This window comes from Budorcas taxicolor, chromosome 15 (assembly GCF_023091745.1).
Source record: "Budorcas taxicolor isolate Tak-1 chromosome 15, Takin1.1, whole genome shotgun sequence".
Classification (NCBI taxonomy): domain Eukaryota; kingdom Metazoa; phylum Chordata; class Mammalia; order Artiodactyla; family Bovidae; genus Budorcas; species Budorcas taxicolor.
The window spans coordinates 13676117-13701533 of record NC_068924.1 but is presented as its reverse complement, the minus strand read 5'-3'; the positions used below and the strand labels follow the sequence as shown (position 1 = coordinate 13701533).

The window sequence follows — 25417 nt, the reverse complement described above, 5'->3', positions numbered from 1 at the left end:
CATCGGCCAAGCACTGCCTCCCGGAGCTGGTGTGGAGTCTGGAGCACAGCCTGGTGGGTGCCTGGGCCCAGCTGTCTCCCTGGCATATCCCTCACTCCCTGCTGCTCTGTGCGACCCCATGGGCTGTAGCCTGCCAGGCTCCTCTGTCCACGGGATTCTCCAGGCAAAAATGCAGGAGTGAGTTGTCATTTCCTTATCCAGGGGATCTTCCCGACCCAGGGACTGAGTGCTGGTCTCCTGTGTTACAGGCAGATACTTTACCTTCTGAGCCACCAGGGAAGCCCCTCAAAACTGTTTTGTCTCGATAAATCAAATAAACAAAATTTAGTCCACAAAACTGGTATAGATGGGCACCTTTAGGTATATAGGTAGTAGATGACTCAGATGGTAAAGAATCTGCCTGCAATGCTGGAAACCTAGGTTTGATCCCTAGGTTGGGAAGATCCCCTAGAGAAGGGAATGGCTACCCACTCTAGTATTCTCGCCTGGAAACTTCCCTGGACAAAGGAGTCTGGTGGGCTACAGTCCAGGAGGTCGCAAAGAGTCAGACACAACTGAGCGACTAACACTTTCACTTTCACTTTCATATTATCAGTTCAGTTCAGTTCAATTGCTCAGCTGTATCTGACTCTTTGCAACCCCATGGACTGCAGCACGCCAGGCTTCCCTATTCATCACCAACTGCCGGAGTTTATTCAAACTCATGACCATTGAGTCGGTGATGCCATCCAACCATCTCATCCTCTGCTGTCCCTTTCTCCTCCTGCCTTCAATCTTTCCCAGCAACAGCGTCTTTTCAAATGAGTTAGTTCTTCGCATCAGGTGGCCAAAGTATTGGAGTTTCAGCTTCAGCGTCAGTCCTTCCAATGAATATTCAGGACTGATTTCCTTTAGGATGGACTGGTTGGATCTCCTTTCAGTCCAAGGGACTCTCAAGAGTCTTCTCCAACACCACAGTTCAAAAGCATCAATTCTTCTGTGCTCAGCTTTCTTTATGGTCCACCTCTCACATTCATACATGACTACTGGAAAAACCATAGCTTTGACTAGATGGACCTTTGTTGGCAAAGTAATGTCTCTGCTTTTTAATATGCTGTCTAGGTTAGTCATAGCTTTACTTCCAAGGAGCAAGTGTCTTTTAATTTCATGGCTGCAGTCACCACCTGCAGTGATTTTGGAGCCCAAGAAAATAAAGTCTGTCACTGTTTCCATTGTTTCCCCATCTATTTGCCATGAAGTGATGGGACCCGATGTTATTATCTTAGTTTTCTGAATGTTGAGTTTTAAGCAAACTTTTTCACTCTCCTCTTTCACTTTCATCAAGAGGCTTTTTAGTTCTTCTTCCCTTTCTGCCGTAAGGGTGGTGTCATCTGCATATCTGAGGTTATTGATATTTCTCCCAGCAATCTTTATTCCAGCTTGTGCTTCATCCAGTCCAGCATTTCTCATGATGTACTCTGTATAGAAGTTAAATAAGCAGGGTAACAATATACAGCCTTGACGTACTCCTTTCCCGATTTGGAACCAGTCTGTTGTTCCATGTCCAATTCTAACTGTTGCTTCTTGACCTGCATACAGATTATAAATGTCTATAAATGACCCCTAGGAAAGAAGAGCTCTGTGCCCCTTCACTGTTGATGTTTTATTTTAAAAATTTACTTATTTTTAATTGGGGGATAATTGCTTTACAATGTTGTGTTGGTTTTTGCCATACACCAATATGAATCAGTCATAGGTGTACATTTATCCCCTCCTCTTGAACCTCCCTTCCATCTCCCGTTGATGTTTGGACTAACCTCATTTTCCCTCTTCCCTTGGGCTGAGGGCCTGCTTACCTCTGCCATGAAGGTTCAGCAGAAAAATACTCCTATTTTCTGCATTCCAAACTTGGAGCCCAGCTAAGTGGGGAGCCCCTTCCTGGGGGTTTCCATGGCAAAGAGCTCTATACACACCTGGGGCACACATGTCTCCCCTGTCCTGTAATCCTCTGCTTCACCAAATAGATTGCATTCCTGATTCCACCACTGCTTCTGGCTCAATCAACATACACTGAACAAATTTTGTTTTTCTAAATGTAATGTTAGAGAAATCACGGTCAGTGCTCTAATCGCTCACTGTCCATATGAGTCAAATAGACTTTAAACACGCTTGCCTGAGGACTTAATAAACTTTCTTTAAATTATTCCTATGGAAAAATGCACCAAGGGTGCCAAACAACCAAATTAAAAATGAACTTTTGGAACCCAACACTCCAAAGTGGAGACTGTTCAGAAAGCAGTTACCTGCTTCTAATTTCTGACCAAATGAAAGGGTTCATGTTTCTGCCTCCAAGAGCCGGTGTACTGAGACAGCCGCCAAGATGCTGCTAGAGAACAGTGCTGGGAGTGTGAAGGAACTTTCCCTTCGCTCCAGCCCCAGAATTTTACTGTGTCAAGAGTCTCCCTCGTTTAATGAGAGCTGTAGCTGAAGCGTCAAGGCCTCCAGGTGAGGAAAGCTGTCGGAGGGCTTCACTGTGCCAGCAGGAATGACGTGCACCCACAGTATTTGTTTGCTTCCACATTAGTAACATGTCTACTGATTCTATCTTCTTTCGTTCATTTAAAAACCCTTTCCTGTGCTTCTACCCCTTGTACTTACTGTCCTGCTTTGTTTCTGAGAGAGCTAAGGGTACAGATTTCCAGGCAATGAGAGCTTGGTGTAACCCGCAGGTACAGTGCACAGCCCGAAACATGTATCATCCCTTCTGTGCAGTTAGTTACCCGGGATGTCCCTTTCGGCTGCAGCTAAATGTGATAAATGTCAGCCAATGAACTGATTGGCAGAGAAACCAAAAATCCACCAGGGAGAAGGGCAAAACCACTCACATATTTTCAGTTGTAACCAGATCAGACTGTAAGTGCCTAATCCCTAATAAATAGAGGGGGATAAAGAATAGAAATCTCCTTTGAAGATAGCTCCAGAATTTCACAGAAAAAATATTAAACGATGTACATGGGACTATGAAAATAGATATTCTATTAACCAGAGTTAAACTGCACACACACACACACACACAAACACACACACATATGAAAAAGAGAAGTCAGCATGTTGGGCCAGAAAATTGTCTGACATTGGATTAAAGACACAGTTGAGCAAACTCCTTGAGGGCAAGGATTCTGCATTCATGCTTGTTGGCTAAGATACACAGTTAACGGAGTGTGGTTAGAAGCAGACAAACATGATGTGAATTCCAGCTCTGCCACCTGAGAGCTGTATGTTGCAGGCAAAGTATTAATACCAAGTCACTCTGTTCTTAATTTCCTCATAGATAAAGAGGAGAGGGACTTCCCTGGTGGTCCAGTGGCTAAGAATCCGCCCGCCGATGCAGGGGACATGGGTTCGATCCCTGGTTCAGGAGGATGCTGCATGCTGCGGGGCAGCTGAGCTCATGTGCCACAACTACGGGCTCGAGCTCTAGAGCCCACATGTCGCAAAGAGTCCACTGCAGCTACTAAAGCCTCTGTGCCCTAGAGCCTGAGCTCCACCAGAGAAGCCACTGCAATGAGAAGCTCACATGATACAACCAGAGAGGAGCCCCTGCTTGCTGCAACTAGAGAAAGCCCTTGCCGAAAGCAATGAAGATCCAGTGTAGCCAAAAATAAATAAATAACTTTTTTAAAAAGAGAAGAAAATGATTCCTATTTCTTAAGAATGTCCCATAAGGAGCACTTAGCACACAGTTGGTGCTCAATAATGAAAGGATCTTTCTCATTCCTTCTTGCACACTGTACAGCTAAGTACGCTTACAAGGACATTGTCTATGGTCAACAACTTTCTTGCTTCATGTTTTGAAATTTTTTCCTTATCGTCTCAAACGGCTTACGATTTCTCTGAAGGTTTCAAGATTTTCAGGAAGCTACTGGCAGACATGTGAAAAGTCAAAGTTGCTCAGTCATGTCCAGCTCTCTGCAACCACATGGGCTATATAGCCCAGCAGGCTCCTCTGTCCATAGAATTCTCCAGGCCAAAATACCGGAGTGGGGTAGCCATTCCCTTTTCTGAGGGATCTTCCCGAATCAGGGATCGAAACTGGGTCTCCCACATTGCAGGCAGATTCTTTACATCTGAGCCACCAAGAGTCTACCAACACGAGAGTACACAGACAAATAGAGAAACACAGAGGAGCCAGAAACAGGGACTCTGACAAAGGAAAGACTTGAAGGGATTCCCGGCACGGTGGCATGAAGGCCTAGGATGACGCTGTGTCAGCAAACCTAGAGAACACCCAGCAGGCTCGTCGTGGGGACAGAGGACTCAAGGGGAAACAAACCCAGAAAAGGAAATAGAGCAGAGAGATTCTCTGACAGGAATCACAGCGAGGAAAATGTACTGAGATGTTTTACAGAGCTGCTGGATGGTATGAGGAGACTTAGCCAAAGAGTCAAAGAAACTTCACAAATGAAAAAAAAAGTTGGACACGTCACTCGGGAGACGAATTATAGTTATATATACTGCTGGTCTTAGCAGGAAACACTATTTCTCTTTTCATGACCCTGAAAACACTGATAAGGACTTAAGTAAAATTTTGACATAACCCTGTGGTAGCAAAGGGGGAAGGGTAGAAAGGGCTGGGAACAGAATGAAAATCTTCATCCATTATAATCAGAAGTAGTAGATAGTGCTCGAAATGAATAAATCAAGAGATATTTGGTATGGATAAAATTAGAAATATGATGCAGAAAAAGCAATTCAAATGATGACAATGTTTCCTCTAGAAACTAAGGGTGGGAGATGGGGGTGCCAGCGAATGGCTTTTGCATTTTAGCACTGCTTGTCTTTTAGAATTATGTGCATGTTACTTTGATAAAAATAAAAATTTTAAAATCAGGCCAGTAGCTATATTTTGGGCTTCCCTGGTGGCTCAGCAGTAAAGAATTCGCCTGCCAATGCAGGAGCTGTGGGTTTGATCCCTGGGTTGGGAAGATCCCTCAGAGTAGGAAATGGCAACCCACTCCAGTACTCTTGCCTTGGGAAATCCCATGGGCAGAGAAGCCTGGTGGGCTACAGTCCATCGAGTTGCAAAGAGTTGGACATGACTTCGTGACTAAACAACAACAGCAACAATTCTATTTCATACACATAAAATTCATATTATAGAATAAAACTGTAACAAAAGAAGTAAAGAAAGTCTGATTACTCAACGTACAATACTGAGCAACAAATCTGGTTCCAGAATATTCCTGTGCTGTATTTCTCATTCCCATGCAGCCCCTTTTCAAACTGTTCATGGGGTTTGTGTGAAGCTCCAATACACTGGCCACCAAATGCGAAGAGCTGACTCATTGGAAAAGATCCTGATGCTGGGAAAGATTGAAGGCAGGAGAAGAAGGGGGAGACAGAGGATGAAATGGTTGGGTGGCATCGCTGACTCAATGGATATGAGTCTGAGTAAACTCCGGGAGATGGTGGAGGATGAGAAAGCCTGGCGTGTTGCAATTCATGGGGTCGCAAAGAGTCAGACATGACTTAGCAACTAAACAGCAACAATGCAGCCCCTCCCCCAAAGCATATTGATATGTTGCATTTCTTACAGCAGCTGGCATGGTTTTCTGTACACACGATGTGCTTAAAATATTTGTTGGATGATAAATATACCAATTGCGGCTTTTTTTTTTTATGGAGATTTTTAATGAGCTTGGTGGGTCACATCTGAAGTTTAAAGTTTTGTTTTGTTTTATATGGAGAGAGAAGATTACAGCTTAAATGGATTTGAGAAGTCTCCCTGAAATCTGATTCTGAGGTAGACATTCCACAGGTCTAATCTACTTTACACAGTACAAGGGTTTGCCAGAGACTCATTCAAAACAATTGATATTTGAGTGAGGCAGTCTAATGGGAATTTTAATTATGCATTCCTATATGATCTCTAAACTCTACTCTTGGGATAAACCAGAACTCTGGTTTGTAATCTTTGCCCTAAAGGAACCCTGGAAGTGGGAGGAAAGGAAAGAAGTATTCTTGCTAAAAGTGTAAGAAAACCACTGAATAGAGTTGTAGAAAACATTACGTCTGACCATATTATCTCAGCTAGCTAGGGAAAAGTAGTCACTGAATTAAAAGCTAGGATTTTGGCCTCTGATTTCATAAAGCAGCTTAATAACAGGAATATCAAAGTAAACACTGTCAGCATCTTCACAAGATTCCCAGTGGAAGACGTCCGTCACATTACCTAATTCCCCCAATGATAAATGGGGCTTTGAATTTACTTCCAGGAAAAACTGCTTGCATTGATGAACCAGGACACTTTCTTTTTTATTAAAAAAAAGAACCCCTGCCTCCCCACATGATTCCTTTTGCTTTAGTTGCCTGGAAACACAAAGTTAAATGAGAGTTCAGTTTTGGAAATCACCCATTGCAAGGGTCTACTAACATTTAATTTGGATTGTTTGAATGGATTTGGTTCAGAGGGTCCTTATTTTGGAAAGAGAAGCAAGTCAGCACTTGTGAATTGCCTACCAGGTGCAGGCTTTGTATTTGTCATGTGTCTTATGGGTTATTTCATGGACTGTGTTCAGGAATCCTATAAAATAGGTGATGTTCTCACTTTACAGATGATGCAGGTCAGTTTCAGGGATATTAAGTAACTTGGCCATGACTGTGGTCATTAAGGCACTTACAACATTTTTAGAAGTAAGCAATGTATAAAGTCTCAGTAATGTACATTTTATATTCAGATCAGTGTCAAATTATTCAAACCCATAATTCAAGACTATACAGCCTTTGATTTCAAGATCACACAGCCTATAACACATTTTCTCTCTCTCTCTCACACACACACCATAACTTCATTTTTAAAATCTTTTACCAAGTTTTTAAAATTAATTTTTATTGGAGTATAGCTGATTTATTTCCCTTCCTTCTTTTCTTCTTTCCTCCTGTCTGTTTCTGTGTCTGTATATTGGGACTTCCTCTGTTAATCCTCGGAGGTACAAAGATGAATGATATACAAACTCTGGTCTCAAGCTTACTGCCTAGTGGAGGGGTTAAAATGCAGACTTAACGACAATTAAAGGTTGAAAAAAGCAATGAATGCAATAAGAGATACAGAATGCTTTATGAGTTCAGAGGGAGAAGGGAAATTCCAGGGTCCGGACTCACTAGGAATTCACAGGTCACTGGGCCCAGCAGATACTGAAATGGAAGTATAATGCAGTGTTTAAACTGTGCTGGAGGAGTTTCCCTACGTTGTGTGCACCAAAGGAGGTAGAGACGGGACTGTGCCTATTTCACAGCCCGAGTAAGGCTGACGGCAGCAGCGTGGGCAGTAAGGGTGGGGAAGGAGGGACTGGGGGTCCAGGACGTCTCACAGTTGTCTGCACTGGCGAACAGGATCTGCGGCCAGTGGAGAAAAGGCAGCGGTTGGCAAAAGACCCTCAAAGGGAGGAGAGCTGTTTCTGAGAAGTGGAAGGAGCCTCAACGAGGGGCTGGATCTTGGGTAAGCTGTAATTTCACGGGGGAGGCCACAGACGTGTCTGGAACCCCAGCGACTGGCTTCAGCCCTCAGGAGTATAGAGCAAGGCAGAATTTCTTAGACCCACTCCCCAGCCGATTACTGGGAGGGACGGGGGAGTACTGCAATAACATGAACATGTGGGCAGCAGCAGTGGACACGGAGAAGAGAAAGAGGTGTGGATGATCATCTGTGGCCTCCGTGGCCACCCGGGAAGGTGGCCTGAGGTGGACAGGGAAGAATTATACTGACTCAGAGGTCCTGAGCCTGGTTACTGGGAAATTGGGGTGTCACAGGGGAGGGAGGGCTGATGAGAAGTTATATTGAAAGGGTGTTGAGGACTTGAGCGTGCTTGAAGATGGAAAGGGAGCTATAAGAGATCAAACGGATGGACCAAGACCTCTGGAGCAAGGGTGGAAGTCCAGAGTTAGCTATAGAGAAGCCATGTGTGAGCAGCGGGGGTCAGGGAGGGGGACAGGGTAGAGGACCAGTGAACCCACAGGAACATTCTAGGGCCCCTGCCCTAGACAGAAGGTAGGAGCTTCCTGGGCCCACAGCAACTGCACATTCAAACTCTCTGGAATGTTCTTGGCATATAGATCTGGTGAAGGTCTCCATGCCCCTCGCCTGGGGGCCCCCCAGTGTATTCCCTACACTGGAACTTTTCTGCAGAGCAAATCTGTTTCTTTACATTCAACATGTCTGAATTTCACAGCTACTCTGTGGTAGGCAACAGTTATGCCTCTATTTAAAAACAACCTGTAGGCTTCTCTCCCTAACTTCCTGTTGCCCTCGGGATGAATTCCTAACCTCCTTACAATGGTGTTTAAGGCTCCTTATGATCTGGCCCCCTGCTTACCAGTCTAAACTTATTTGTCCTCTCCTGACCTTGCACATTGCAGTCCAGACACATTGAACTGCTTGGAATCTTCCAAAAGAACTCTTGCTTGGAGGGCCTTTTCCCATCTCCCTCACTAATTCCTCTTCTTTCTTGAGGTAGGCGCTTAGATGATACCTCCTCCAGGAAACCTTTTCTGGTTCCCAAGGCTGTACTAGGTGCTTTATCTCTGTATTCCCAGATTACCTGACAGTAACCTCTATCAGCAACCTTATAAAATAACACAATAATCACTTGTTCCTGTCAATTATTTATGAGGAGCGATTATGTTTGGTCATTATTGGTAAATTATTGATGTTCTATACCTATGGCTGATTCACGTTGAAGTTTGACAGAAAACAACAAAATTCTGTAAAGCAATTATCCTTCAATAAAAAATAAATTTAAAAAAAAGCTTAAAAAATCACATGGAATATCACTGATAAAATTCTGTATTGGAAATCAAGCCTGAATATTCACTGGAAAGACTGAAGCTGAAGCTCCAATGCTTCAGCCACCTGATGCGAAGAGCTGACTCACTGGAAAAGACCCTGATGCTGGGAAAGATTGAAGGCAGGAGGAGAAGGAGGTGACAGAGGATGAGATGGTTGGATGGCATCATTAACTCAATGGACATGAGTTTGAGCAAGCTCCGGGAGACAGTGAAGGACAGGGAAGCCTGGCGTGCCGCAGTCCATGGAGTCGTGAAGAGTCAGACATGACTGAGCAACTGAACAGTGACAACAATTGTTGATAAAATTCTTATTCACATGATTCCCCAGGGTATAGGTCAGTCCAGCTTCCATCGAAAGTGCTTGTGCCTGATCTCTTTCCACAGGATTAACCCATGGGGCAGCTGAGAGTGAATTCTCTGAACTGCTGTCAGGCCCACGGGCAAATGTCTGAAGAGCAGAGTTGGTATGGGGGAAGGTGGAAGGGCTAGCTCCTGTCCCTACCTTCGGAGAAGGAGAGGGGATGAGTTGGTGACCGTAAGCCCTCAGAACAGAGGGGAGGGTGGTGGGCCAGTGGTACAAGTCCTTTGTTCATTTCTTCAGCAAATATGTTGTAGGTGCCAACCACAGAGTAGACATATTAGGGACTGGAGTATGAGGCTGAGCAAGAGGGACACGATTCCTGGCTTCAAGTGGAGTGTAGCTCAGTTGAGGAGGACACATGAGAACAAAGATGATGAAAGACAGGAGAGGCAACCAGCAGGGAACACAGCATGGAGCTAACCCAGACTGGGAGGCCAGGGAAACCCTGTGGAAGAAACAGTTTAGTTGAGCTTGAGAAAGTGTAGGGTTAGGTTAGCCAGCCAGGGTAGAGCAGGAGAATGTTCCAGAAAGAAGGAACAGCATGTCTGAAGACCTGCCTGAGGGTAAAAGCCTGGTACTTCTCAGGACTTGGGGGACATGTCTATTGGAGCGAGCTGGAGGGCACTTGTTCAGGGGTCAGAGGGCACAGAGGGGTCAAAGGGTGGGCCGAAGGGAAGAAGAATGTTGGGAATAGAAACCAGTCAATCTGGGGTGCTTGGTGGGGGCCAGGTCACACGGGGCTTTCAAAGCTACACGAGGAGCTGTACTTGATTCTGAGACAATGAAGACCACTTAAGAGGCTGAGGCAGGTGACATTCTATTTTAGAATGCTGACTCCACTGGCAGGTTGGGAAGACGGCAAGGACGAAGGCCAGACAGCAAGGACTTGATGCGAGAAGGATAATGTTTTGCCCATGGGTGTGTCCACTCAGTTCACTCACCTGCGCCAGAGGCTTGCGGGACCCAGAGGTGGCCTGCCAGCTCACCAGGCTCTCCCCAGCACGCATCCTTTTCCAGGAAAAGTCTCTTCACTCTGGTTGCCAATAACAACTCCAGTGGCTAAATGTCCTCGCCACCCCCTTTTCCAGGCCTGCCATAAAATGGGTCTCAAAGGAGTCTAGGGAAAAGAGGCAAGTTCAGATTGGTCTGTTCCTAAAGAGTGAAACAGGAGAGGGTTCAGACAAAGGGAGAGGGGACTTGACAAAGACTCAGAGACACAAAGTCGAGATGTGAGCCAAAGATGTGTGGGTCACAGGACGCAGGGCCAGAAAAGCTCCTTGTTTATGAAGTTCATGTTTCCTAAAGGTGGAGCTGGACTTAAGCTCCTGTGAAAAGCAAACTGTGGAAAATGCCAGTGATTCACGGTGGAGGGATCAGCAGTAGAAAGAAAGGGAAACAGGTCAACTACCTCCGTTCTGCCATCCTCAGGGACCTCGAAACTTGATTTTTGCAGAATGCACAGGAGAGTACTCACTGGCCTCCCTCTAATCTGCTCTAAAGAAGGTGTCACTTTATTGTTCAGATTCATTGCATAAGATGCAAATATTCACCCAGAGTTCTCTAATTAGCATCCAGAGAGCTGCCTGGGCTCTGTGTGTGTAAGCTGAATCTTCCTTGCTTGCACCACAATGTATTAATAAAAGAGCAAGATGATTCACTCACATCACATCTCTCTGACCCAAGAAGTCTAAATATTTATGTGGTCTTTTGTTTCAAACCTAGAACTTACTGTAAACACCTTCTGAATCTCAAGTCTTTGTGCCTGACTTTAATTAACCATTAATAGGAACATTTACTGATTGGTGCGCGGGCTAAATGGGTTTTGGCTTCCTTTTGATTTCACAAGAAGAATCCACACCACCCCCCTCTACCGAACTGATAAGAACTGACATCTGATTACAAAAGGCAAAACTAATTAGAACTGGTGCAAAGGGGATTGTTTGAGTCACTTACATTAATGCACATTACAGTTAAATATCTGTCAGATTTTCCATTAACCCTTTTGCATTTCCATCTCCAGGATCAAATCTATTTCTTAACCTCATACCCCATTTTTCCCTAGTTAGAAACTTGGTATTCAACAGGCTAAATTACCACTAATGCTTTAAATGCATAGCTCTTATGGACTGATGCAAGCCATGGACAAAGACCTTGAAATGAGAATAATAGAAGCCATTCCCCTAACGATGGATTTAAACCCTATTATCATGATTCCAAGGTCAACATACCCTTCTTGTTACTGTGTTTATTTCTTTATGGGAGGGAATCAAGAGTTAATTGTTGCTTTATACCAATTCACTATATTGTGATCCAAGCTATTGCATACTAGGATGATAAAGTGAAATAGAAATGAAAGTGGAATATCCAGTAGCGTTCTAGTCTATAAAAGGTTAAAATAACTTGCTCAAAGTTGAACTTGAAAACTTGGGGAAAAGCCCAGATAATCTGGGCTCAGTTACTACATAAAGTGGATTTCAGGATGAGGATGAGATAGTATGTGTACCCAATGGGAACCCAATAGTATTAGGGACAGATGTCTCCTTCTGATTAAAAACTCGCTGAGGAGAGGAAGCATGCCTTCCTGATTTTTAGATGAATGCAATGAGGGTTCTCTGGATCACTTAAGCTTTTAGTTTTCAATTCCAGACACACTGTAGGTTCTCAATAAATTTTCATCATATGAATGAATGAATACATGCAAGAATTATGGTTTCACCCTCTTGTAAAACTCTGTGACCCTGAACAGTTTCTCAAATCTTGATGGATCATGTTAAAGGAAAAGAGAGTGGTTAAATTTTCTTTATCAGTTCAAAAATCTAACAAAGCCTTTGGATTTTTTTGCTTTGCAAACTAAATCACATACCACTCCCTTGGGTTTTTCCCATTTTTATCAGGGATCAGAGGTACCAGTAAGCCCGGCAACAAATCAGCCTCGAAACAGAAGCAGGAGTAAGCCCACAGTATGATGAAAATAGAGCAACTTGAAAACACTCTCTGATGTTTTAATTTTTTTAAACTTAAAATATTTTATTATCCCCCTTACTACATCACGCCTTCATCTTTTTTCTCAGTTGTAGTATCAGTAGATAGTACTGATAGAGTAGGTACTCAACAAATATTTTTTTGAATGCATGAATACAGCTATTACTAGAGTGAAGAATAGAACTGTACTCAATTTAGCTTCGAATCTTTAGTTCTTGGCTCCAGGTTGGGCAAACAGGAGACTAGAGATCTGTAGATTGGGATAAGGCAACGGCAACAAAACTGGCTTAAATTTTGCCTGATGTAGAAAAAACTGAGAATGTAGACAATGGTGAAATGTCTAACAGATATCACAAAGAAAGACCCTGTTAGCACAACTCAGACCACCTATAGCTATTTCCTTAAGCAGCATGGTATTTATCACTAGGCTTAAAATCAGATGAGTTACTGACTTACTCTGAGAAAGTTATTTAACCTCTCTAAGCCTCAGTGTCCTCGTTTACTGATAATTAAAAAAAAAGATTAATAATATCTACCCTTTGGATGGTGAATGACAGGGAAGCCTGGAGTGCTGCAGTCCATGGGGTCACAACGAGTCAGACACAACTGAGTGACTAAACAACAACAATCATTGGGATGATTGATATATGGCACAGTGTCGGTACTCTTGTTAAAATAAACCAATGAACACCAGAAGAACACAAGCAAAATCTCTTCTGCTAAGTTTGCCAGTCAAGAGTTTTCAGTACAAATTATATTAACATGTGTGTCTGGAAATTTACTTTGGATTCTGGCCTTAGCACTAGTTTCATGGGGCATCAAAAACAAATTTTGCTTCCTTTGTAAATACAAATGATGAACTATCAAAGATAAAATGAAAATATAAGAATAATGCTCCTCGCCTGCTATGGGCAACATTTGTACCAGCTCGTTTCCCTTTTGCCAGCCTACCCCAGCCAAGGTAAGTCATAATGGAAATCATCAAATGGTTGAGGGTCATTTGTGATGACCACCTAGACTCATCTCCCAAGTCTCTATCCTAATTTCAACTCTAGATTTCACTTGTGAAATCATGAGTTTGTTACCATCTTTCAAATTCACTCCTGGATTCTGAGTATACTGACTAATCTTGTTTCCCAGAATTTTTAGGATTTTGGCTAGGTTCTGTCTTTGGCCCTTCATGCTCCTGATTTTCCCTCACTTGATTCTGGCCCCTAAAACCTAAACCCTGGCACTAGCCTAACTGACTGACACTTTAACCAACTTCTGTCCCCCAGCAAAGGGGGAATTGAATGGTATATTGTTGCAGAACTCTGAATTCATATTTTCCTACTGGAAAAGGCATTTCCAATTGATTGAAGGTTCTATATCTTCCCTGGAACTTTCTCTGGGCAATTATAAGGATTCAGAAGCATTGTCAGTACATGAAGGCTGCAGTTAAGTGCTCATTCCTCCAACCTCAGCTGGGCCAAATGGGAAACAATCTTATGAGTGTTCATCTTTAAGATTAGCTACACCCAAGATTAACTTAAAGATGAGGGGAGGAGAACACTGCTTGATTTATGTCAATGGTTGATATATAGAGTACTGAAGGATAAACTTGGTTAGGTAGAGACAGTAGGTTGAGGTTCTTAATATATGATCGAAGAACTTGGCTTTAAACTAAAAAGGAAATGTACAAATTTATGTTTTGGTCATAACAAACCATCCATTCATTGGCTGCTTTCCCTCTCAGAATTTTTAGAGATGGGAAAATTCTAAACCAAATATAGAATCCACTCGAGTTTCACGGTTCTAATGTTAGAAAAAAAAATTCACGCTTTCAAGTGTCTGATTATATAGCTCTGAAAAAGACCGTATTCTAGTTGAAGAGGTTAAGGTTTTGAATTGAACTCTCATGAGCTCTGGTCAACCAATAATTCTCTTACACCTTAAAGCAAGTATTCAGTGACTTGAAGATAAATCAGAACTACATGCACTACACCCCTCTCCTGCCCTCTCCCATAACCTTCCAATAGGAAAAAGAAGAAAATTATAGCCAGGAGGGATTTCCATTTGCCAAGCCCCAAACATCAGCAATGGCAACCCATTCCAGTACTCTTGCCTGGCAAATCCCATGGACAGAGGGGCCTGGTAGGCTGCAGTCCATGGGGTCACTGGGAGTCGGACACGACTGAGTGACTTCACTTTCACTTTTATGCATTGGAGAAGGAAATAGCAACCCACTCCAGTGTTCTTGCCTGGAGAATCCCAGGGACGGGGGAGCCTGGTGGGCTGTTGTCTCTGGGGTCACACAGAGTTGGACACGACTGAAGCGACTTAGCAGCAGCAGCAAACATTAGCAAGACAGAGTTGCTGAAGACATTTTGTGAAATACCAAATACCATTTGTTCTCCCAGCCTCCAGGGAATGGATTACTTAAAACCACTCCAGGTGTACAACGATAAAAATGTCTCCAACAATTCGATTATGCTGCATCCAACTCTTGGGTGTCATTCACATCTCGAAGAACAGGGTACCCAATAAAGAGAGAAGGATGTATGAACCCCTCAATTTCAGCCTCTGCCTGAGCATGCAGCCCTGTGTGGGTTCAGAGTTCTGAGGGTGAAGAGAAGGTCATCTTTGCCTAGCCTACGGGGTAAATTCTAAACAAATGATCAACAAATTCAATCTACTATTTTGTAGCAGAGAGCCAAGCTTTCCACCATTCCCAAAGCTAGAGTGTCCCAATTAGCATATCTCATTAGTAAATCTTCCTGTGTTTGACACAACGTGCGTATGACAAGCAGATAAAAAATAATCCATGACTACTATTTTTGCTCAGGATTCTTTAGTTGATAAACACAAGAACTGCTTAATGTCCAATCCCTGCTTGCCCGTAACTTTGGTCATGAGTATCAGAGAGTTGGCTAATCTGAAATGAGAACACAGATCTCTCTACTCTCCGCTATGAATGGCAGAGTTAAAACTACCCTCTTTGAGTTGAGAATACTTAGCAACATACTGGATGAGACAATAAAAATGGAAAAACCTAGAAAATATGTACAGCCAAGTGAAAATCACTTCTCAAAATGATCATCTTGGTAAGCAACTCATTTACTTTCTTTATCTTCAGAAAAAGTTCACAAAGAGAATTTGAAATGTAGTTCCATCATACTGTAGTTATTCTTTGTTTTTTTTCTGACCCAAAGCAGCAATACTCAGTTTGACTGTTTTCAAAAATAACCCTGACAAGATGAATATTACTATAGTAATAATAATCTCCTTGATGTGCTAAAAGCTCTGAAGACAATCCCTGGGAAAAAACTCTGCAACTGTTTCGAACAACAGCACCATGTTAGAATGGGCCCAACCCCTCTAAAAGTGAATGCTTTCAAGAGGGTGACATTTATTTGACTACAGAGCTGTGATACACTTGGTCACAACTCAGACACAGGACACTTTAGTCATACTTCATCGAAGTCATCATTCATTGAGTTGGAAGGGACAATACAGTTCAACTGATAAGGTTGAGATTAGGCTTTGAGTGGAGAGCCACTGCCTGCCAGCCAACGTCACCACCATTTCTGCTACCTGAGGTCCTTCTTGAAGATGAAAATTATCTTGGCATCGTAAGTGTCGCATGCACCAGGAAAAGTAAAAAATTATCTAACACACTGGAAGATGCTTGTCAGTTTGTCCATTAGCACCCTTTGGGGTGCTTGTGTCCTGGGGAGCCGGGGTGCTTGGGTCCTGGGGACCCAGGGTGGAGGCCAAGTGGTCAGAAATGTGGTGGACAGTTGACATGAGCAATGGAGGTGGAAACAGGACAGAGGATGCTGAGGTGGCAGGAAGGCTCCCAAAGAAGGGCTGATGGGGCACCAAAGAGCTATATTTCCTGTTGCAGCACATCATTTATTTTGGTTAAGCTTCGTGATGCTCATTCTCAGGAAGGTCAAAGGTCACAGATATTGTTTGATTTTTTCTTTAACAACTCTGAAGGTAATTCAAGATGAGACTTTATTACCCCCTAAACTTAATTTACTATGTAGATTACATAAATATGGCTCAGTATTATAAGAAATATTTCTTTTGAGAATCTCACAATGATGTACAAACTCATTTCCAAGCAAATCCTACTTGTGAGTGGTACAGCCTCATGGCTGAAAGTACAGCCTTCAAAGAAGACCATTAGCATCATGCCTCTGCTACTTGTTATCTGTGTAACTTTGGAAAACTTACTTAACTTCTCTGAGCTTCAGCTGTCTCATTTGTAACATGAGAATAATGGTAATTACTTTATATGAGTAAAATGAGATACCAGTAAGGGAGACAGAAGTCATGTCAGTTATAAGTAGTCAATAAATCATGACTCAGTCATATCTCATTATTTATTATTTCCACTTTTACAGTCAGAAGTCCAGGCCCAGGAAACGAAAATCGCTGCCCACTCACCATAGTGCTAGACAGAACTAAGGTTAGTTCTCTTTTATTCCTCTAGTACTGCTTATGTTAAAATCTGAGACTTACTCCAAGGGATCTCCTGCATAAAAGTAATGCTTGTTAAAAATATTTTGATATCATATAAGGCCTTTTCCATGATAAGCACAGTAATAGCCAACTTTATTCTAGATGCTGGCCTGAGAAAGATATCACTTATTCTCCCCAAATCCTAGGATATACATTATCACCCTCATTTACAGGTGAGAAAACTAAGGCTTACAGAGGTTCACTAGTTTGCTTGAGGTTCATACAGCTAGAATATCCGAGTAAGAATTTAAACCCAGGTTCAGTCACAGCAAAATGGCTATACATAACATTAGAAAGTAATTCCACGATACTGTTTGTTTTCAAATGATCCCCAAATTACCCATGTTAAAAATGGAACTTTGTAAAATATACACAGCACTCTACTCCAAGTCCATTCTTCACAATCTACGATAGAAAAACACACTTTGTAGGTGGTTAAGAACTGAGAGCTTTACGTGGGACACAGCTCTTGAATCCTGGTTGGGTCTGGTTTTCTCCTGGCGTATATCTAGGGCGAAGGTTAGCTTGGCCACGGTCTGTGCTGCTGGTAGCATTCTTTTCTGGGAAGCAGCCACACAAACTACTCAAGGAATGTGACTGGAATTAGGCTCTGTGCCGTCACACTGTCCTGACATATTGTTTTGACATGTCACATGCTGTCTTTGCGCTTGGACACTAACAGAGACCTGTCAAATTACATGCACAAAGCAACATTCAGTCTCCCTTCCTGCCTTCCTGCCTTCCTGCCTGCCTTCCTCCCTTCACTTATTCCAGGAAGGAGTTTTTTCTTTTCAGATTCCCTGGGGAGCAGCTCTGATTCACCAGTGTGTGCTCTGGAGACAGAGCTATCTCCTCATACGATTCCTGTTTGGGGCAGAATAAGACCTCCACTTTATGTTAACCGCAGGATATAAGGTAACCACAGATTTTTTTTTTTTTTTTCTGTTTGTAGTCATGACAATTTCACGCTTTAATACTTAACTCACACATGACTTTCTCCAGGAATCTTCCCTGATGTCCCCCTGCTCGGTAAATACCCAGCCTTCGTGCTCCATATCATTATCCTTTCCACTCAGTTTTAAAATGATTGTTTTTAAAGCCTGTCGCCCTCTCCAGACTGAACTTGCAGAGAACACGTCTTACTTGAGGTGGGTACTCAAGCCTTATGCACGAGCGTGGAGTCACAGCAGGATCTACTATGATGGGCTGGACATTAAGACATTTCAGTGGGTTGGTGTGGGTGGATATCTGCCATTCAACACTCTTAATATCACGTCTGGCCTTATTTCACTACTCAGCATAATCACACATCATGCACATGGCAGGTACTTGGAACATGCATGTCGACTTAGTGACCGATTTATCGACTGAACGAATAGGCACCAGGCATGGGCATTATCAGAAGATTACCGACAACCGGACATGCCACTAAAGGCACTGATCCTCAGGCAACATTCTTAACAAGCAAGAGCAGACCTCAGAGACAGTGCTGCTCTACGAGGAAGATGTTCTTGCCTCTGGACGCCTCAAGGGAACCCTCAGGAGGTCTTCAGATGCATCTGTCAGGACCACTGCTGTCTTTGGGGTCTTGATTCTGTCCTGACACAAGCACAATGGTACCCAGAGCATGGTGACTGAGCTCCATGGTGTCTGGGGACTCTGGGTGGGGAGGAGCGGGGCCCTTACCTGTCTGTGCTGCTGGGAGACTTGGTACCCCAGTCCCGTGATAGGCTGACTCTGCATCTTCTGCAGGAGGATCTTTTGCTGCAGAGGTAACGGGCCCCTCAGCAAGGGCTGGTTCGAGAGAGGCTGGGTGGGTTGGGCCGCTGGCTGCTGCGCTTGCGGCTGCTGCTGCTGCTGCGGCTGCTGCTGCTGCTGCTGTTGTGGTTGCTGCTGTTGTTGTGGCTGCTGCTGCTGCTGTTGTGGCTGAACCGTGATGGAGCTCTGCTGCGGCTGTTGCTGGGTGTAATGCAAGAGTGAAGGCTTGCTCTGGGAAGGCAACACGGAAGGCATCTGCTGGTTGGCTTGATCCGAGTTAAAATGGAACAAAGGCTTGGTGCTGCCATGCCGGGGTTCCATGGCTGGGTGTGGGTTGTTCAGAAAGCTCCGGCTGAGGTCCTGTGGCTTGGGCTGCAGGAGCACATCCAGCGGCCCTCCCTGAGCCGAGGGGCTGGCCTTGTACAGGTAGTTTGCCATGACCTTCGACTGGTTGCCACCGCCCGCGACCCCCGGCATTGGGGTGCTCTGGGGGCTGAACGGCTGCTGGCCGAAAGAGGGGCTAGGGATTTTCTCCTGCCCGAAGGGACCTGGGGAGGGCCCTGCCGAGGAGGGCAAGGCTGGCCAGCTGGTGGGCTGGTGCTGCTGCTGTTGCTGGTGCATCCGGACATGCTGCTGCCGGTTGGCAGCAATCTGTTTGAGCTGCTGGGCGTGGGACACTTCCTGCCAGCTGGGCATGGCCCGGGCTGCTCCGGAGGCTGGCGGGGGCTGTGCCTGGCTCTGGGGGACTGAAGGGATCGGGGATGAAGTGGAGAGGCCTGAGCTGGCCATGGAGAACGGGGGCCCCGCGGATGAGGGCCTCAACTGCGGGGAGCCTGAAGAGCCCTGGGTCAGGCCAGGGGAGTATTCGCTTTTGATCACCGTCTTCTCCAGGGGCAAGGATGGCCGGGGAGTGCTCCTCTGGCTCTGCTGACCCAGGTCGATGTTAAAGGGGTCATCCTGCTTTATGGTGGCATTGATCATGTTCTCCAGCTCAAGGTCACTCATGGGAGGCACAGATATGTTGGTCAGTTCGTTAAACAGCTCCTGCAGCTCAGGATCCATCAGCTGCTCCCCGGGATCGTCTCCGTACCTGTTAGAGAAAATATTCTCCTGGGTCACTTGGCCATCCACGTGCTTGCTGCAAGAGAGCGTCTCTCCGGGTTCCTTCTTCACTTCCTTTAAACCCATGTTGAACAGACCATTTCCAGGGGAGTGTGTAGGAGGGGGCGGCAGCGCGGCAGTCTTTCTCAGGGGTGCTTGGCTCATGGGCAAGGTCCCCGACATCATCTGACTTTGTCCATTATTTACTGGGAGGCCCCCTGGTCCTGCAGGGAGATTTTCGCCAACACGGATTCTTTTGATATCAAGGAACGAGTTGTCGACGAAGCCATTGGGCCTCTTGCTGTTGGCAGGAGACAGGTTAACGATCTGTTTTCTTTTCAAGGAACCCTGGAGCTGAAAGACAGATGGGGAATAGAAAAAAAAACAGAGCATGAGATATTAATCCAGATATGCGTGTAGTCAAAGAAGACAGAATATTTGAATGTTCTTTCATTTACACATGTGCAGGAGGAATTCAGAAAAGAAAAGCACAAATGCAGCCCAGTTTGGAAGATAAGGAAACTTAGTAGCACAGACAGGACAAAATTTTTCTGGAGGAGCAGGTCAATGAAGGGTGGGAGGTCACAGAAGTTTCCATGATTGGTACCCTGGTCAGTGGATGAAGAATCTGTCACACGTCATTGGGAGTTATTGATAATACCTATGGTTAATCACCAGAGTGGTGCTGTTTTCTACAACAGGCCAAACTATTCCACATGCATGCACGCACAACCCACACAGACACAGGCCACTGGACTGAGCGTAATTTTGACCAAGATGGGAAACAGCGCAGAGTCTAAAGCTAAGACCCAGTTTCTAGTTTCTTTTGCACAGATTCAATCCCTTTACCACTCTTATCCTCTAAGTGAGTAGGCAGAATGTTTGCCTTGTCTAAGGAGACATTCCCTCTGTTTAACTATTTTTCTTCCTGTGATTCTGCGGCTTTGCATTCAAGCCCCTGTAGCAACACTGTGTGGGTGCATGGAATCTATGGTATTATCACTTATCATCTGAGACCCTCTAAGCACAGATTTTCCTGGGGATTCATTTTTCATGTGGCCTGTCTCTAGGACTTTTAGCCAAAACCGAGGTATAGAGAGGCAGTACTACATGATGGTTAAGTACTCAGTCTCTGGAACTAGTTAAGGTGAGCTCAGATTCCAACCTGTCACTGAGTGCTAAGTGATGCTGGCTCTTGACTTCTCCAAGCCTCAATTTCCTTACCTGGAAAATGGGCACCATAGCACTTAACTCATAGAAAGTCATGAGACACTGGCTATCTAATTTTACATATGGTATTGTATATGTTTCAACGCTACTCTCTCCATTCGTCCTACCCTCTCCTCCCCACTCTGTCCTCAAGCTTGTACAGGGAACTCAAACCCAGTGCTCTGTGACAACCCAGAGGGGTGGGATGGGGTGGGAGGTGGGAGGGAGGTTCACAAGGGAGGGAACATACGTATACCTATGGCTGATTCAAATTGGTGTACGGCAGAAACGAACACAATAGTGCAAAGCAATTATCCTCCAATTTAAAATAAATAAATTTAAACAAAAAACCAAAACAATGACAAAAAAAGAAAGACATGAGACATGCAAACATTTAGCACAGGGCTTACCAAAATAAGAACTCAATAAAGTAAGTATATTTTATAAAAAATATGGCTTATTATATTCTCAAAGAGGAGCATCTCTCTAAACAGCAACAAAATATTAAAGGACTTCAGCCACTCATTCAGTAATTAGACTGTATTCCATTAACTTCAGAGATTATACAGAGAACCATACGGTCACATCAATAAATTAATAAACAACATAAAATATACACTGTTGATCTTGAGATGCTTGTTGCTTTGCCTCTAAAGCGGGAGGCTATATGTAGGAAAATGTGCCTTTCCCAGTGCAGTTGAACCATTTCAATTATTTATGTTTGCTCAGGATAACCGGAAATTACCTGAGGCAGAAGGACATTTCCCAGATACAAAATTCTGTCACTTCTCCCATCCTCCCTTTTCTCTTACCATCACTGCCCCACCTTCCTGAAGACTTCCAGGTAACTTAATTAGAAAGTGAAATTAATATAGCTGAGCACCTATTACTTTGGCCACCTGATGCAAAGAGCTGACTCATTTGAAAAGGCCCCAGTGCTGGGAAAGATTGAAGATGGGAGGAGAAGGTGATGACAGAGGATGAGATGGTTGGATGGCATCACTTACTGGATGGACATGAATCTGAGTAAACTCCAGGAGTTGGTGATGGACCGGGAGGCCTGGCGTGCTGCAGTCCATGGGGTTGCAGAGTTGGACATGACTGAGCGACTGAACTGAACTGAACTGGGTATTTCTAAAGCGTGTGTCATTTCCACTATTTGATGCTAGAGTCAGCTTGTTTAGGGGTAGGGTTTGCCTTGTGTAAGAGGGAGGGGGCAGTGAGTACATAGACATCCTGAATTTCTGGTCACATGATGAGGAACCAGAGAATGGCGGGGATACAGTCTAGGGCTGAGTGTGAACAATATGTTTCTTGTCATGTAGTTCAATAATACCTGTTTCATTAATCCATAACCTGTGGTTTTGCCCCTCATAAGTGTATATAGTTACAGTGGATGTACCATGTTGGTATAACCAGTGTTTACTTTTTACCATTGCTAATGAGTAATCAGGAAAAGGAACCTGACCCAAGCTGGGCTAATCATTCCTTCCAGGAAGATTTTGAAATTGGAGAAAGTGAAACTAGGCTCTTTTTGGGTGGCTGCATGGTCATTTATGGGCTTCCCTGATGGCTCAAATGGTAAAGAAACTGCCTGCAGTGTGGGAGACCCAGGTTAGATCCCTGGGTTGGGAAGATCCCCTGGAGGAGGAAATGGTAACCCACTCCAGTATTCTTGTCTAGAGAATTCCATGGACAGAGGAGCCTGGCAGGCTACAGTTCATGGGGTCACAAAGAGTTGAACATGGCTGAGCAACTAACACTCTTAACACATAGGCATTTATAGGACTGTGTGAAGTGTTGTACCGTTAAACCAACCAGAGCCACAGAGGAAGAAAGTCTGTAGAAAGAGAATGATGTAGAGAGAAAGGACACAAACATTGAGAGCATCTGAGGGCCTGGTTTCAAGGCTACCTCTGCCACTCTCCTTGTTTTCCTTGATACACTGTGGAATCTTTATAATAAAGTCTCCTTTTTCCTTAAGCTAACATGAGTTGGGCTTCTGTTACTTTCAGCCAAGAGCCCGAACTAATAAGTCCCATGAGATCTAACATTTGGTGATGAGCACTTTGCAACAAATGGTAGGGTGCTCTTTGTGCCTGGTTGTGGAGCTTTTATTTTCCCCATCCTTGCTGTCTCTTCACATTTCCCTGACTCCCAGGGTCATCCCTCCCCAATCGAGGCCAACAATATCACGGAACACTGTCAGTCATCAGTATATTTGGCGCCCACTGAAAGTGGTCACTGTCCCCAGGGGGTCAGAAAGCACACATGGCAGAGTCAGCCACACTGCCTCAAAAGTGGCCATGCTGATTATTCCAGCATAAGTTACGTTTTGAAGGTTTTTTTTTTTTTTCACATTGAGTAAAGAACAAACAAAGGAAAACATTCTTTTTCCAGGTTTGGGTTATTGCCTTTGATTTATTTTCCACTGCTTTGAAAAAACCTGTTCTTCCAGATTCTCCTACTGCTTAGGCCACTCCCTGGGCAGCTCAGTACATACCCTGGGAAGCAGCTCCAGCACTTTCTCTAAGTTACCAGGATTGGAGAGGCAGTGATAGAACTAGCGGTGGTAGTAGCAGCAGCAGTAGTAATAATAACAACAACAGAGTCATTTATTGAGGGCTGGTGTGCATGGGCTTAGCATGCTAATTATGCTAAATTAAATCTCATTTCATTCTCACAAACAACCCTGAGAATCCTTGCAACAACAACTCTATAAGGTTCATACTGTTTCTACCCTCTCCCCTCCCTTTATTGGTGACCCAGTTGAGGTTGGGAAACTGAATAACTCTTCAGTTCAGTTCAGTTTAGTCGCTTAGTCGTGTCCGACTCTTTGCGACCCCATGAATTGCAGCACGCCAGGCCTCCCTGTCCATCACCAACTCCTGGAATTCACTCAAACTCACGTCCATTGAGTCAGTGATGCCATCCAGCCACCTCATCCTCTGTCGTCCCCTTCTCCTCCTGCCCCCAATCCCTCCCAGAATCAGAGTCTTTTCCAATGAGTCAGCTCTTTGCATGAGGTGGCCAAAGTACTGGAGTTTCAGCTTTAGCATCATTCCTTCCAAAGAACACCCAGGACTGATCTCCTTTAGAATGGACTGGTTGGGTCTCCTTGCAGTCCAAGGGACTCTCAAGCGTCTTCTCCAACACCACAGTTCAAAAGCATCAATTCTTCGGTGCTCAGCTTTCTTCACAGTCCAACTCTCACATCCATACATGACTACTGGAAAAACCATAGCCTTGACTAGACGGACCTTTGTTAGGATCACACAAATACTAAGCAATAAAGCCTAGAATCAAACCAAGCATTCCCATCATAGAGCCTGTGCCGGGTAGTAACTGGCACCCAGGCCCTGAAGAGGGAAGCGGTGCCCACACACAGGTATTGAGGACACTTGCCCAGGGTCTAGTCCCGATTCTGGCATTAATTTGTTTTGCTATTTTAGGTAGCAAATGTTCTCTTCTATGGACCGTAGTTCCCTCCTTTATAAATAAGGTTATCTCTGAGAATGCTTTCTCAACTGAACCCAGAAAATAACAGACACTGAGGGAGTTAGAATTGTTTTTTTAGGCACATGTAACATGGTGTAAGGTCTCCACCAAGCGTAGCTGGGTGGATGACTTAAGCTGGGGAACAGAAGTCCTCCCCAGTGACATGTAGAAGACATCTCCATGGATAAAGTGATTCCACTAGGAGTTCATCAGGCATGACCCTTAACCAACAGAATTGGGAGATAGTCTATGTCCTGCCTTGTAGAAGCTTCTCATCACAGTTACGTCATCAAGGCCCAATGAATGCATAGAGGTGGAGGCACAATACAATCTCAGAGATTCTCAAAGTTCAGTCTTTGCTCTGAAGTATTTTCTTTTCTGGACTAAAATGCCTCTGTCAGATATCTGGCTTGGAATGATGACATAGAGTCTCAAAAAGTTCTGTCACAAAACACAAATATTCTAGGAGTAGAGAAGGAGCAGAGTCATATCATGAATACCTCAGTGAGAAATTGTTTAGAAAAATTCAGTGCAGCCTCACCAGGCCAGGAACAGTCCTAAGGGAATGAGACTCAATCAGAGGAGTGAAGACATGGGTTTACATTGAGAAAGATGGTGGCTGGACTAAGGAACTTGGGAGCTCCAACAGTGTAGACCTTCCAGGTGGCTGGGAAGACGGGAGCGGGGAGGTAGAGGCAGGGTATATCCTGAAGGCCAGAGAGGCCAGACAATTTTCAGAAAGCAGTTACCAGCATTGAGAAGGTAGAGGAAAGAAGCTCCAAAACAAATCTGTCAGTCAGGATGATGCACCCCTTAAACTGGGTAGGTTCAAGGCCAAGGGACGACAATAGTCTTAGGGACTCATGAAAATAATTTAAGATGGAAGACAAACTGAACTTTTAGGTTGAGGAAATGTCTTAATACATAATACGTTGTGTTCTCTTAAGTCGTGTCCAACTCTTTGAGACCCCATGAACTGCAACCTGCCAGGCTCCTCTGGAATTCTCCAGGCAAGACTGCTGGAGTGGGATGCCATGCCCTCCTCTGGGGGTCTTCCTGACCCAGGGATCAAACCCATGTCTCTTGCATTTCCTTCACTGGCAGGCGGGTTTTTTACCACTCTACCACCTGGGAAGCCTTAGTAATATCTTTATCTTGATGTTAACGCAGTTATAA

At 44.3% G+C, this 25417-nt stretch overlaps 1 protein-coding gene across 1 annotated transcript in view; it reads right to left on the bottom strand.

The window, feature by feature from the left end:
• MAML2 (mastermind like transcriptional coactivator 2) overlaps nt 1-25417 on the bottom strand; it is a 406045-nt gene that overhangs the window by 118703 nt on the left and 261925 nt on the right. Inside the window, exon 2 of the mRNA XM_052653180.1 lies at nt 18362-19888. Within this exon, the coding sequence (XP_052509140.1) occupies nt 18362-19888 (1527 nt within the window). The remainder of the gene's footprint in view (nt 1-18361; nt 19889-25417) is intronic.